This window comes from Cimex lectularius, unplaced genomic scaffold (genome assembly GCF_000648675.2).
Source record: "Cimex lectularius strain Harlan isolate CLEC.00 unplaced genomic scaffold, Clec_2.1 scaffold223, whole genome shotgun sequence".
Classification (NCBI taxonomy): domain Eukaryota; kingdom Metazoa; phylum Arthropoda; class Insecta; order Hemiptera; family Cimicidae; genus Cimex; species Cimex lectularius.
In genome coordinates, this window is record NW_019392771.1 from 721,015 (window position 1) to 736,372 (window position 15,358).

Below are 15,358 nucleotides of genomic sequence, written 5' to 3' on the forward strand. Positions count from 1 at the left end.
TCAACTTCAATGTGCTCGAAGGGTATACCTAGAAAATAGATCGATTTTCGTTTCAACTGAGTAAATTGGAGTTTCTGAGGATTGCATCTGGTTCACTAATCAGACCGATGAGCATTCGTTTACCGTTCGTCAAACTTGATGGTTCAGAAAATCCTGATGGCTGCTTTTATTTAGCCCATGTTAAGCACCATTGTGACATACGTACTTCACCTACTTCCTCGAAATAAAATTGATGTCTTATCGTTTTTACTATCAAGCCGTGTTGTATTCTTTTCTACTGACGGGCCAAAACATTGCCCAATGTTTAAAGTGCATTATGAGCGGAAGTTGCGCTGTTGAACGGTACAGAGCCGGTTGCTCCCCATGCCAGTCTACCGGAACGAAGGATCCCGACTTTTATGGAAATATAACCCACTAACACAAAGCAGTGTGTTCACTTTTTACGATTTGTTATTATTATTAATTGAAAAATGGCAAAAAGGGAGGAAAATTCAAAAGGTGGGTTTGAGATGGGAAGTTAGCGTCCGAGTGGATCGAAGTCACGAGAGCTAAAGTAACAGAGTAGCAAGCCGAAGGTCGTGGGTTCGAATCCCGCTCGCGACACTGACTTTTTTATCTCAACTTAAAACCTTAATTAATTGAATATTATTATTAATGTTTTACCAGTTTAGATGAGGAGAAATTTAACGTCCCAACTTTTAAATCTCATTAATGTTTAGTTGTTGCTTAGTTACTAGTTGGCAGGAAAGATCAAGACCAAAAGAACCATTTAATGTGATCAAACTATTATGCTCATACACAACACAGTTATTGATACTAATTCATAGAAATGGAGTGATGAATTCTTACCATAAATTACGACCAAACAAAAGTAAAAAGATGCTGCAACATCCAACATGAAGCTTGGTCATCTTAGTTGGACTGTTCTACCTGAAGAGTCTTGCCACTTCGTTTTCATTGGTTGGTCTGTATGTTATTTTAGTTAGTTGTTTCCCTTTTATACATTTGTAAAAAGAAAGTGGATTAGTAGTGTAGCAAGCTACAGGTTCATCACCACATTCATCGGTACAGCTGTCAATTTTGTTCATTACGCTTTACAAATTAATCCAATTAAAGGCAAAAACAAAACATAAGAACACATTCTCACTTATTTTAGTATTTTCCTATTTCAGAAGTGGCTAGATATTAAATTTTTTTGCTTCAATAAACTTTTGCTATTTTTGAGAAAACAAGGTTTATATGGTAAAACAATTGTGAAAATTGACTTTTTCATCATTTTACCCATCTACCAATTTCATCAATTTAATCATCATAACATTCAAGACTGATATTAAATTATTAAAACATTTCTTGACATTTTCATGTTACAAGTATTTCTTGAAAGTTCATACGCAACTAAACTATTCGTTTGCCACTATGGTTCATAATTAATTATCTACTCGAATGATTATTATACCGATGCTTTCAATTGATAATTTGTTAATAAATAGGCAGGGTTAAGATAGATACACATAGAATTCAAAGTTTAGATTACTTTTATTTGTGTACAGCCTATAAAACCCTTAGTAAAATTCAAGAAGATAACCAACCATTTCAAACTTTTAGCATAAGGTTTTGGCAAAAAGATATAATAAATAGAGAGAGAGAGGTAAATATACATTTGAAAAATATATTCCAATGATATCGTGCTAAGCAGAGCTCCTCCAAAAATATGGATTCAATGCTAGTTTCCTTTCAAAGTTCTTATACCAGTCTTCGACCACTTTCATTGGTACGTAAGCTTCATTCGGCGATGGTGTAAGAACAAAGCTGGCGCTATAGTTGAAAAAGCTCTCCAACATTTTCTGAGTGAACTCGACGAACTGTGTTTGATTTTTTGTCGTTTCAGCGTTGAGCAGCATGTGTTGCTGTTGGACCACATCAGCAGTCTCGATCGAGATGCCAATTTGAGCAACGTGCGATATTTTCGTCTGGGCAAATGCAAGGAAGCCTGACTCTTGAAGGGAAGGCTGGCTGTCCTTTTTCAAATTTGATATCTTGAATATGGAGGAAGGTTTTTCATTGGTGATCACACCCAGGAGACACCAGTTAGGCGGGGCGTTTGAATTGGGCCAAGAAAAATATACTGAAAGCATAGATTAACATTGAATTTCTTATTTTACTATTTTGATTGGTTTCAAACTGACCTAATCCGCCAAAGCCATCGGGAAATGCGACAGCCCCAGTTAAAAAGACAACAACGTGATTTATTGAGTCAGCTTCGGGTATTGTTATCAGAAACTGTTTTTCACCAACCCTGTCAAAATTTGTCTGGACCTGCAAAATAATATACAAATTTTTTAAATTAATTACTGAAAAAAAAAAAAAAATCAAAAGCAAATCCAAATGTACATGTTTAGTGAATTATCGATGGGGATTCTAATTCCTTTGGGCAAATTTTGTATATGAATTACTTTTTATAATCATCTGCAATGTTTGGTAATTAATGAGTTTCTTTGAAGTCTTAACTTATAGGTACTTTATTTTTATACTTTATAACACTTTCAAACTGGAAAATTACTACAAAACTCCAAACATCATAAAATCTCTGGTTAAAACGAGGCAATTCACATAAAAAATGTGTTATTTTGAACCTATATTATATATTCTATATATTTTATATTTGTCATATACAATAGACTTATTTGATATTAAATTAAGTGAAGAAGGTTAATAAAAGGATTGTTATATAAAGATAATTAGCATTTCCGAATAATTAAATAATGAGAAAACACCGCAAAAGTTAGAGGGAAGAAGTTTTAATTGTCACTATATAAAGCTACCAAATAAGGCTTTGTTTAGTTCTTACCATACGCCCAGACGCCAGCAGACCGAACATAGCCATTCTGAATCAGGTTTCGGCTTTTATTTTACGTTGTAAACAGGCTAAACTCATGTAAATCAACTTTTTTCTCGCACTATTTAATCACTGATCACGTGAAAAGGATAAACAGTCTTTTGTAGGACCAAAACAAACTGAGGAGTAAGGTTACAGAAGAGTGAAGACAGTGCGGCGGCCTTGGAAGAACTCAGATGACGGCCCGCTAAAATACAAAATACGTGACGTCACGAAAGTCAGAAACAAATACATTCTTATAAAGCGGCCCATAGACGATCAATATTATTGCACAATATTTTGGATTGTGCAATTTAATTGATCGTGTGTAGACGATATTGAAAGTTTGTACAATACATTGTATGATTGACGAAAAGTTGAAAATATATTGTGTAACCTGGAAAATATTGCACCGTCTGTTGGCATTATTGCGCAATATCAGTCAGTTTGTTAAGTATCAACAAGTGGAAAACATTGCACAAACTTCAATATCGTCTTCAAACTATTCAAGTTTATTGCACAAACAAAATGTTGTACAATAATATTGAACGTTAAGGGGCAACCGTCAAATTATTGTGCAATCTATATTGTACAATAATATTGACCGCATCTGATTCACAAATAAAAACCATTCAGGACAGTATATTCCGGTTAATAACAAATGATATGTTCGGAACCAAACTATCCAGTCTTGGAAATCTCTAACGTTAAAACGGTTATAAAGGGCACCCAAAAAAACCACGGCGCACCCCGACCAAGTCATACCAGAAATTGCCCAGAGAACCAACTCCAAGATCATAAAGTCAATTCCCTTTTTTTTTTGCCATTTTCAAATGTCGTGTAACCGGATTGGATTCTCGTCGAAAAATGAAATGGCCTTTTTATCTCAACTAAAAACCTAATTAATTGTAATATATTAATTGGTCAAGCGGACCACGAAATTAGTGAATTTAATGAAATAACTAATTTTCACACACATTGGTAATGTTCCTTACCAATTACGTCGATCATTTGACCAGATTTGTTGCCGAGATATCAAATATTAGCGGAAAAAGAGCATTTCAAAACAGTTCTTGGTTGTCCTTGCTTTACGTTTATTTTTCAACCCTACTACAACGTTATTTAAAAACCTGGATATATCAACGTAAAGCATATTAGATGAAGAAGTTGAAAAAAGTGAAATTTGACAAGTTGTAGGTATTTTTTTGTAACCTCAGTAGAACGTGCAATCATGACCAAAATTTTAAATTTTGTAATTTTGACATGTTCCAACTGATATTGGCTAACATTTTATGTCATTCAGATTATTGCAAATAGAAGTATCTTATAGCAAATCTTTCAAATGATGTAATTGGATTTGTTGTAGTCTCAACATTTTGTAAGTTGTAAGCATTTTTATGTGGTAAGGTGGTGAAAAGTTGAAAAAACCTAAATTGACGAATACCTTCAAAATGGAGAAGAAAATTTTCTCCTGAGCATTTTTTGCTCTAAACGAAGAGTAGAATCGATTCCCTGAGTTTCGTCAGAAGGAATTGGGACACCCTGTATAGAGGTGTGATTTAAAGAAAATGTGAAAACCTGCATTATTTTCTGTATAACCCAATGCAAAATTACAAATTCGGGTCGAAGTCTGACTGAAAAAAAGGATTTTTCAAAAAGGGATTTTCGACTTTGCTTCTTGTTGATCAGGGTACTCAATTGAATACCGATATCTGTTCATTTCTTTAATTTATTTCAACCAAATTGCTTGGTTTTAATCAAACTGTTTGCCATTAAAACGTACTGAAATTTTTATTAACACTTTTGTTAATACCCTTTATATAACTGTTAGAATTGGAATATTTAAAAGACAAAAGGAGAGGCACTTTTGGTGGCTTATGTATGGTTCATCACGTAAGCTAACTTTTTTTTTAATGAGTTATGTTATGATATTCCAATGCAAAAGGAAATTATTAATTATCCCCGGAAGCCAGCTTTAATTACCCTCTTCCAAAGAGCTTCTCACTTGTTAGTTTTCACTTTTTATCACTTCGATGGTTTTAAAATCGAAGCGTCTGACCCTTATACATACGTTAAACTTTTATACAAAATATTTTTGAATTCAATTTGGTTATTGTAAATTGCAATGATAATGCCTTGAAAAAAAATCCTGCTTGAGAGGAAATGTGAAAGCGGAAGGTGAACATAATGAATGAAACATAATGAATTATTAAATATAATTTACATGATTAAATTAACCGGCAGTGTATCTGAAGTTCAAATTGGCAAATAACTTCAATCAATCTTTCATTCAACATACAAATTAAAACATCAAAATAGATTTTTTCCAATAAAAAACAAAGCAGATACAACATATGGAAATACAAGAATAGCACTGCTTGTAGGTTAACCCCTCTTTTTTTTTGAGGTAATTCCTCCTTTGTTGAGCTCTGGCAGATAGATTGTAATGGATAAAACTATTCCCCTGATAGGGAATCTCTTCCGGCGGATGGCAGTCTTGCATGTTTAATTTCTTAAAGCGCTTCGTCCGCATCGGACCCCTTTGCCTAGAACTAAACAACCAACAGCCAGCTCTGTTTAAAATATCATGCTCAATACTGACGAATTGACATCCTCCTTTTGATCGGTTAAAAATCTTCAGTAAAGGAATTTTTAAAATAAATAAACTCGTTTCTCCTGCATATTTTTGTTTTGAACGATCTATTTTTATAATTCACTAGTTTTCGTGGTTCGCTTGAGCAAATTAACATCTTTCAATTAATTAAGGTGTTTAATTGAGATAAAAAAGTCAGTGTCACGAGCGGGATTCGAACCCACGATCTTCGGCTAGATACGCCGCTGCTCTACCACTTGAGCTATCTTGACCTCGATCCACTCGGACACTAACTTCCCATCTCAACCCCACCTTTTCAATTTTCCCTCCTTTTTGCCATTTTTGTGTCGTGAAATGTCGTGTAATCTATTTGATTCTCGGCGACAAATGAAATGGCCACAGGGAACATTAATGAAGGTATACTTCATTTAAACTTATTAAATTCACTAGTTTTCGTAGTCCGCTTGACCAATTAATATCTTTCAATTAATTACAGTTTTTAGTTGAGATAAAAACCTTATTAATTGTTTTTATAATTTTTAAGAAACTAGTTTTCAACGTTAGAAATGAAAAGTTTTCTTATGCGAAACTCTACATGCCACAACTTTTACACTACACAATTAACAATCATATTTTATTTTTATTTTAAAGAGTATTATATTAAAGAAATATTTAAAAAAATATTTTGGCAGATTATTCTTTATATACAGGGTGAATTGCTACTCGTGCTACAAACTTCTCCAGTAGATTCTTCACCCTAAAATGAACAAAAAAGTTCATATTGTCCATGGTCCGATTCNAGAATCGGACCATGGACAATATGAACTTTTTTGTTCATTTTAGGGTGAAGAATCTACTGGAGAAGTTTGTAGCACGAGTAGCAATTCACCCTGTATAAGGGATGGTTAGGGATAGCCGAAGGTCGAGGGTCGAATCCCCTCGTGATACTAACTTTTTCATTTCGACCAAAACCTTACATAAAAAGATTAATTAATTAAAAGAAGTAATTTGGTCAATAGACCTCTAAATATAATGGATTTATATATAAGATTCTTTTAGTTATAAAAAAAATTATTAACGGGCAAATCAAGACAATGATATTTGCTTCGCCACGTTTTGTTGGTTCGTAGTAGTGGGTTTTTATGTAAACATAACTTTTTTAATTTTTTTTTTCTTTTTTTACGCGGGTCCGCAACAGCAGAGGTCATATAAACCCTCAGGGTGTCGGTGTTTTTGAAAAAAAAAAAAAAAAAAGCCCATTTGTAAGTATGTCGGGTTCGAATGCAGAGCTGCAGGATTCGAACCCGGGACCTTTACCTTACAGTGATGAGCCTAAACCGTTGCGGCCAACGACGCCCCGAAGCTATCCCTACCATAATTTTACTTAACACGTAAAATGCCTTAAAAAAAGATTACATCCATCTCATTATCTAAGTCTTGACCTTTTTTAATCTGTCTATTTTTGTGTGTTTCAGAGCAAGATTTTTTGATATGTGGTTGCAATGTGGTACTCTTTATGGTGGCATATCGTGGGGATTGGATTACTGGTAATAACTGCACATGCCTGTCCGCCGCCGGAGACCATCACACCCTGCTTGTGTACGACAAGAGCTGACGAACTACAAATATGGTAATGTTTTAAAATTTCGTTTTATGTCGGACTGAGAGTTTCGATCGCTCGTTTATCTTTCATCTCCAAGGCGAGGGAGAGTTTTGTGCGTGGCCATCAGCCCGTTTCGGGCGCCTTTGTGAAAGAGGGAAATTTGGAAACTAGTTTTGCTTTGTTGCAATCTCAAGCTCTACAGGAGGGGCCCACAGGTTAAACAAATACAATTCTTTATTCATATATGTTAAACATCATCGTTGAAATATCGAAAGTTGTGATATTCCTGTAATTTAGCCATCACCGGTCATTTTAATTTACCTATTCTCGATGCCGGTTTGGTCTGTCAGACGAATTTCTGCATTTCGACAACTTTAGTGTTCGGTTAAACTGATATTGGTCATTTCCGAACATTTTAATTAGTTTAACATACACCTGAAAAGAAAAGTCGAATAGGATTAGCCAATTTTTAGGGTTATAGTTGGCAGAAGATAGCTAACGTAGGTTGTGAGCTTTATCCGTTGTCTGCGAGGTGATGAATCTGAAATTTAATCCCCCCCCCCAAATTTAATTGTTACCGATCATTTTGGTCTGCCTATCCACGTCGGATTAATTAATCTTTGTGTAAGGTATTGGTTGAGATAAAAAAGCCAGTGCCACGAGCGGGATTCGAACCCACGATCTTCGGCTATATCGAATTCACGATAGCTCAAGTGGTAGAGCAGCGGCGTATTTAGCCGAAGGTCGTGGGTTCGAATCCCGCTCGTGGCACTGGCTTTTTTATCTCAACCAATACCTTACACAAAGATTAATTAATTGAAAGAAGTTATTTGGCCAATCGGACCACGAAATCTAATGAATTTTCTTCATTGTTTCCATAGCAACATTAAATTGTTTTACTCAGTTTATTTTTATATTTGGCTCTACCGTATATTTTTCTTAAAAAATATACAGTTAACAACAAAAAATAAAAATTATAACGATTGCACGTATTTACTCAAAAAAACGAGGGTGGCCACTTTTTTGCCTCTCAGTGTATTATTTGTAACTGTTACTACTTGCATAAACGAATGAACTTAAAATATCGGTAAAATGTTGGCTCTAGTTTCCGGTGGATTAGAAAAACAGGAATTTTAGGTTCCAGCAGATTTTTTACTATGTTATATGCCAAGTATTACCCATTTTATCACATAAATTTTCTTAGGAGACACTGTCATTAATGATATTGCAATCCCTTGCCGGCTTTACTCTTTCGATCCGTTCTAGTTTTTTTTGACAGGCAAATGTATGCGTTTTCGCTGTATCAACCACCGTCTCTCTCCTCAAACTTGTCAGATCTAACCAGCTTTCTACTATTATTGCGTTCATAACTACTAACTGGGACAATTTAGAAGATTTCATGTTGAACGTTATTAGATTCGCGATGATAACAGTGCCGTGACATGTGGGGTCAATTCCCCTCTCGTTATATCACGACCGTTACACTCGTTGTTCTCAATCGGTCCCCAGAGGCAGAAAGTTCCATCTAAGATTCAGATAAAAAAACTTCACCACTTCAACATTGCTTTACTGATTACTATTTAGTACGTATAGTGTTTTCTAGTAGTAGTGTTGTTAGGGATGGTTAGGGATGGGGTTGCACAATTTTTCGAGGCGAACTAATGATTCAACCACTTGTAATTTAATTCATTACGATTCATTATGGTGCAGAAATTGTTTGAAGATGAAGGTTTTAGGATGTTCTCTTAGATGAACCTAATCTTATGTTGCAATTGTCTATTCAATGCACATATGATGTAAGGCTTTACACTTTTTAGACTATTTTCAGGCAAATTCTTCCATTCCATCGTAACCTTCTTTGGACAAAATTTTGTCTAATTTACTCAAATTTATTTTCTATTATTATATATACGCTTTATACACACAAAAATCCCGGAAGTTTTACTTATAACATCAAGCATATCAATGATTTTACAAAGAGTAGTGATTTACTCATCGAGAGAAACTAGAGCGTTTCAGGCCAGGTTTGGAAAATTGAATAAGCCCCTTGGATTATTTTTTTCTGGATTTGCTCAGTACTCATTGCTCAAATCGTTCCGCTATCTTGGTAAAAAATAAAATAGACCAACAATTCCATAATCAGTGGATCAAGATTGGCATATTTTCCTCATGCAAACTGACAGAGTCAATTTTCAAATACTGTTCAACAGCTGAAATAAAATAAAAAATTGATGTCGTTATTGCACTAAACTACAACCTACTGGCTTGTTTGAGGAAAAAATTGCAAGTTAGATGTTTTTCTACTAGTTATTTAAACATAGAGAACATACTTTATCAACGCATATATTAAAGTTTGTCCACAATTAATTATAAGAAATTTATTACATTTTATTCTACCAACAAAAGAATAGCGAATTGTGTTGTGTATTAACCCTGCCAGACATTGGAGACAACAAATTTACTCTTGTTTGTGTACAGGAGATCAATAACGAGGAAGCCAAGGAAAGTTCGATGGCGACACATATCGGCCCTGACGCCCTTTGCGGCATATCAAATTGTCAAAAACGTAGATCCATCATAGTACATAGAATAAGTTGTCGGTTCAATGGGATTGTTTTACAGAACTCAGGCACCGAAAAACCATTCCACAAACTAATTTGTTAGGACTGCTGAGTGTACACTACAAACTCCGGAGGTATATGTCTAGACTCGGATCAGCAGAAACAAGCCTATGCAAATATTACCAGGAAGAAGAAAGAGCGGACCAAGTCCTCAGTTGGTGTATGCAGTGTGAGCTTTCATACTCTTGTGAGATGAAAAGCCAAGGCCTAAAGGATAAACAAGTGAGCTCTTAACAAAGAGCTGTATATAATAGTAGAGATTACAAAACAGACCAATATAGGCCACGGTGCGTAAAGTCGTAGAGGCCAAACCCTCTGAACCCCTTATTATTTTAATGATGGTAAAGTAGGTTCAGTAAACTCAAATATCTGTCGCATCCAAATTGCTGAATCCATAATCCTGAGAAAAATCCTTGATGCACAATTTTATGTGGTTAACAAAACTACCCTTACAGACCTAAATATTCCTCTTTTCCAAAATAAAATACGTACCCTGACCACCAAGTTTCACCAAACTCTACCAACCACCATAAATCTTCAACTCTAACACCCTCCTCGCTGACTAAAGAGGCGATGGCCGCGGGTTATCCAATGACAGTGACATTGATAGTGGCACAACTTTTAATTAAATAGACAAATGGTATCATTGGAGTACTGCCAATAGTTTCTCGACTCTTGTTTTTAATTGTACTATATGTAATAACAACACTGACCCAACACCGAAGATGGCAAGAAGGCAGACCAAAGGAATAAATCTCACGTTAATTGTTCCAGCTTAACTTTTATAATGAATATTATTGAAGTTCAAATTTGAAAATCCTTAATCATTTCCATTACTATATTTTTTGTATTTGTTATTGTTTTTGAAACAACCCTTTGCCGCAGTATTGCACAGTAAATATATATTGAAGAGATGAATGTAAGAAAAAGTTCATTTTTTACCCTTTCCACCACCCCGCCGTTCCTGAGGAAGACCCCATACCGGCGGACAAACGCTTTAGCTTAATATCTAAGGGATTTCAAATAAATGGGATAAAAATACCTCTCAACGATCTTTCCTTCAGGCGAGACCGTGGTCGGTTTTTGAAGGGACCATATTTTCATTTTAGAACCTAAAACAAAAGGTCTTCCCTTGCTGGTTTCCCCTTGCACTTTCCCCTTCTATCTATTTATATTATCTAAAATTTTCTTACTAAGAAGAGGAAAACAGCCCGGAACCCTAAACCTAAACATATGTTTAATTATGCAATAAATAAATAAATAACGGTAATAAAAGAAAAAGTATCAATACTCTAAACATCTTTCACTTAATTATTCTTTCCATGTAAGGTCTTGGTTGAGATAAAAAAGTCAGTGTCACGAGCGGGATTCGAACCCACGACCTTCGGCTAAATACGCCGCTGCTCTACCACTTGAGCTATCGTGACTTCGATCCTCTCGGACACCATCTCAACCTACAACCGTTCGAATTTTCCCTCTTTTTGCCATTTTCAAATGTCGTGTAATCATTACATTTGAAAAATGGCAAAAAGGAAGGAAAATGCGAAAGGTAGGTTGAGATGGAGAGTTGGTGTCCGAGAGGATCGACGTGACGATAGCTCAAGTGGTAGAGTAGCGGCGTATTTACCGGAAGGTCTTGGGTTCGAATCCCGCTCGTGACATTGACTTTTTTATCTCAACCAAAACCTTTCATGGAAGGAATAATCAATTGAATGGTCAATTGACCACTAAAACGTAAATGAATTAATACTCTAAGCATCTACTTAAATTTAAAGATTGAAAGCTTCTTGCAAACGTAAAGCTAATGTGAAAAAACCTACACTACATAAAATACGATTTATTTATTAAACAGCTTTCTTTGCCATAGTTAAAGAAATTTGTATGGAAATTAAATCCTCGGGTCCAGAATTTTGAGGGACAGCAAACGCCAGATTAGTCGGTCTAGAACACGCATCCTTCGCTATTGTTCACACGGTGGTTACATCTTTTTGAAGGGGACTTTCTCTCTTTTCTACGGGGAGGAAGAATGATGTGGCAAGAGGCATTGTTTTTCACCAAACCCCCGTCTCACCTAACCTCTGGCCGGTGTATATAACGCTCTCACAGCTCTTACGTCGGTTTCGTCCTCAATCGCCGATATCTAATTAAACGATTCGTTCGGGATTTGTTTCATCGTCTCAAAGTTTTTATTTGTTTAGTTTTTATCGAGTTGAAAACAACTGATTAACTACTCAGCACTACAGCCTTGGCTGGAACTGTTGCGAAAATGAGGTTTCTTAAACGGAAGTTCTTAAAATTCCGGTTTCACCTGGGTTTTGTTTTTGTTGAAATATATAGATCGATAACACAAATTAATCCGAGATTAACACAATCTCCACGTTCGTTTAAGTATGTCCATAATTTTCTTTGATCATGCGTACTATTATAAATAAGCAAGAGGGGAGGGGCTTCAAAGTCTGGGAAGTGAATAAATAACATATTTGTTATGGTTATATTATTTGGTCTTTTATACATGTATAAATACTTGCCAATTATACTGGTTGAAATAATGTATTAATAATATTTTTTATCCATCAACCTCCCGGTTGTTCCTGAGGAAGACCTCATACCACCGGATGTTTATATGTCGAAATATACTTTGAAAGAATGTTAAACTTATATTGCTCAACCGATAAGCAGGAGATTGTTTATTAGTCGAATTCGGAATGTATAACGGTTTAATTAGTAGATAAAAAATTTAGAAAAATATTAAAATTAATTTGTCATTGAAGAATTTTTTACTATTTCCTATGGCATATAACTTTGGTCTGATCTACACATTTATAGATTAGTTTGATAATTTTGAATATTCTTTGATAAAAAGAAGACTTGCTTATCCGCTTGGTAAATAGTTCGCTAAGTAAATTTGAAAAAAAGTGAAAACTCTCTTTCAAAAGGAAACATTTGTGATGTTATTATTTACTGCACTCTGTAAAAAGTGAGATTGCATAACTGTAACGAGGATAACATAAAGAAATGTTTAATTATAAATAATGATTTCTTTCATTTAAATGACGCTAATAAAAAATTGGTAAATAATAGAACTTTATTTTCCTTAAATTAAAGCCCCATTCTAAAGGGACATGCCTTCCCCAGAATAAATTTGTTTTCTTCTTCTTAGTTTCATGGATGGTTGCTTGGACGTGCGTTTAAACATTTATTGTAACTTTTTTCAGGTGCAGTCACAGCGAATTGTCACCAGTTCTGTCAGGGCTGCAGGCCGTTGGCGCTCAACTAACCAGGCCAATAGACGAGCTGATTCTTGAGAACAATGCCATGACTGCGCTTCCTGGCAGAGCCTTCGCCCCTTTGCGGGTGGTTAGGCTGATGTTGAGGGACAACAAATTAGAAAGGGTCGCCGCAAATTGGCTGGCAGGACTGGAAGAATCGCTCCTTGAAGTGTTCATCGTGGAACCCGAGCTGAAAAGCCTACCTGAAGACAGTTTCGACACTCTCCTGAAAATGGAGGCCGTAACTCTCAAAGCCGGTTTCGTACCCAGAATGCCTAATTTTTCTGGCCTGTCGAGGCTCAAGTACATCCAAACTGAACTACCGTCAATGTCTGAATTAACACCGGGTCGGATCAACAACCTAGAGATGCTAGAAATGTTGCAGATCGTCGGTTCAAAGGGTTTGAAAACTCTAGAAGCCTCAGCTTTGCAGGATCTACCTAGATTGGTGACTGTGAACTTCACAGGTTGCGGCATCACTTGGATACACCCCAGGGCAATGATGAGACTACCATCTTTAAAAGAGCTATCTTTCTCTTTTAACAATATTATAGATGCAGGGGAAGTCGGAAGGTCCATCAGAGAACTTCCTCATTTAGCAGTGGTAAAAGTAGACAACAATCAAATAGACGAGTTGAGAGAAACCTCATTCGTCGACATCCCTCCTCTCAAAGAAATTTATCTGAATATGAATAAAATAAAAGAAGTCCAAAGAGGAGCGTTTCACAGATTGCCCTCTTTGTCTAAAATTGATCTCAGCGATAATAACATTAAAAGAATATTTCCCGAATTTTATCTCCAATCCTACGATAGCAGAGTCGAAGAGTTGAACCTGATGAACAACGAAATCGACCACATCATGGCTTTGACAATAATCATGGAAACGCTGCCCCAGCTCAAGTTTTTGGATGTAAGCAAAAATAAATTGCAGGATATTATGTTCGGGGCCCTAAGAGGACACCCTACATTAGAAAGGCTCCACATAAACGACAACCATCTCAAAAGAGTCGTGAGGGAGGCATTTACTGCAATGCCCGCCCTTCGAGAATTGCGCCTTAGGAATAATTCTCTATCCAATTATTTAGAAATGCCTCTGTGGAATCTTCCAGCTTTAAAAGTAAGTAATAATATTTTTTGTTGATATTTTTTAAAATTAAAAATTTGATAAATGACCTACATTTGGTCGTAGTTCGCTGCATTTTATTACAGCTAATTGGATAAAATTAAACTTTTTAAAATGTTTTTTTACAAATTTATTGTTAGAATTTTATTTGTTTATAAGTTTTATGTTGCATAAAAAAAATTGATTCATTCAATTTATTTTCAGTGTAAGCCTATAAACTTTTTCACTTTTACAAATAACGGCATTTGTATTTTCAAACTTCCTCTTTAGTTATATTATTTTTTTTTCAGAAGGCTTATCTCCCGCATCAGTGTATGACAATATTATTATTTTTCCTACTGTTCCTTTGTGATGTTTTTTCCTTATTAAAAATTCTTACATTGTTGTTCACTTCAGTTGAATCTATGGTTACTCCTAGCTAGGGGTTACCTCTCTTCTTTACCTTTGTGACATATATGGGCGACTCCCACATTCCAGTATCGATCAGTTTTTCTTATTTTACAGTATAGTCTAATGTCAGAGACTTTTATAAATTAAACTTTTTATTCCACAAGTACCATGTTAAGGCTCCTTCATAAAACTTCCAGCATTTCTTTCATAGATCCAAATGTAAATTCTTACAATGGCGGACGTGGGAACACCGATTTTGCTGAAATTCTTTGGCGATACTAGGGTGAAAAACATTAGACACCTATCCGAACATTCTTGCCAATGGGCCTAGGAACCGTAAAAAATTATATAATTATTTTAAAATATTGTTTTCTGCCATTGTTATTTTTTATTTTCATAAGGCTTATATCACGCATCAGTGTATGAGAATATTATTATTTTTCCTCCTGTTCCTGTTTTTTTCCATATTAAAAATGCTTACATTGTTGGTTACTTCAGTTGAGTCTATAGTTTCTCCTAGCTAGGGGTTACTTCTCTTCCTCTACCTTCCTAGCTAGGGGTTACCTCTACCTTCTGTACCTTTGTGACATGTTTGGACGACTCCCACACGCCAGTGTTTATTTCAAGGTTATTTATTATCTAAGTAGATTTGATGTTTACCTAAGATGAGTAAATAGTATGCAGGATTGTTTTTAACTAGATAAAAATTTACAAAAATCGAAAAAGGCCCAGGTCAAAAAAAATTTCTTTAAAAAAATCCGGCTTCATTTTAGGCACCCTGCAAAGATCTGATGTACGAAGAGCGAACAAAAAATATACATTGTGCTTTATATAAAAATTCTTTTATTGTTGTCCTTTTTCTTTTTATAAATGAAAAATTTATT

General features: G+C 35.3%; 2 protein-coding genes across 2 annotated transcripts in view; one reads left to right on the forward strand and one right to left on the reverse strand.

Moving 5' to 3' along the window:
- Positions 1 to 15,358, forward strand: part of LOC106666791 (protein artichoke-like) — a 36,348-nt gene that overhangs the window by 14,721 nt on the left and 6,269 nt on the right. Inside the window, exons 2-3 of the mRNA XM_014394244.2 lie at positions 6,944 to 7,098; positions 12,908 to 14,078. Of these exons, the coding sequence (XP_014249730.1) occupies positions 6,971 to 7,098; positions 12,908 to 14,078 (1,299 nt within the window). The 5' untranslated portion in view covers positions 6,944 to 6,970. The remainder of the gene's footprint in view (positions 1 to 6,943; positions 7,099 to 12,907; positions 14,079 to 15,358) is intronic.
- On the reverse strand, positions 1,518 to 3,047 carry LOC106666794 (protein OPI10 homolog). Its single transcript, XM_014394248.2, has 3 exons — positions 2,849 to 3,047; positions 2,187 to 2,316; positions 1,518 to 2,125 (listed from the first exon to the last, which is right to left on the reverse strand). The coding sequence occupies exons 1-3, from the start codon at positions 2,882 to 2,884 to the stop codon at positions 1,689 to 1,691; spliced, it is 603 nt and encodes a 200-aa protein (XP_014249734.1). The 5' UTR covers positions 2,885 to 3,047; the 3' UTR covers positions 1,518 to 1,688.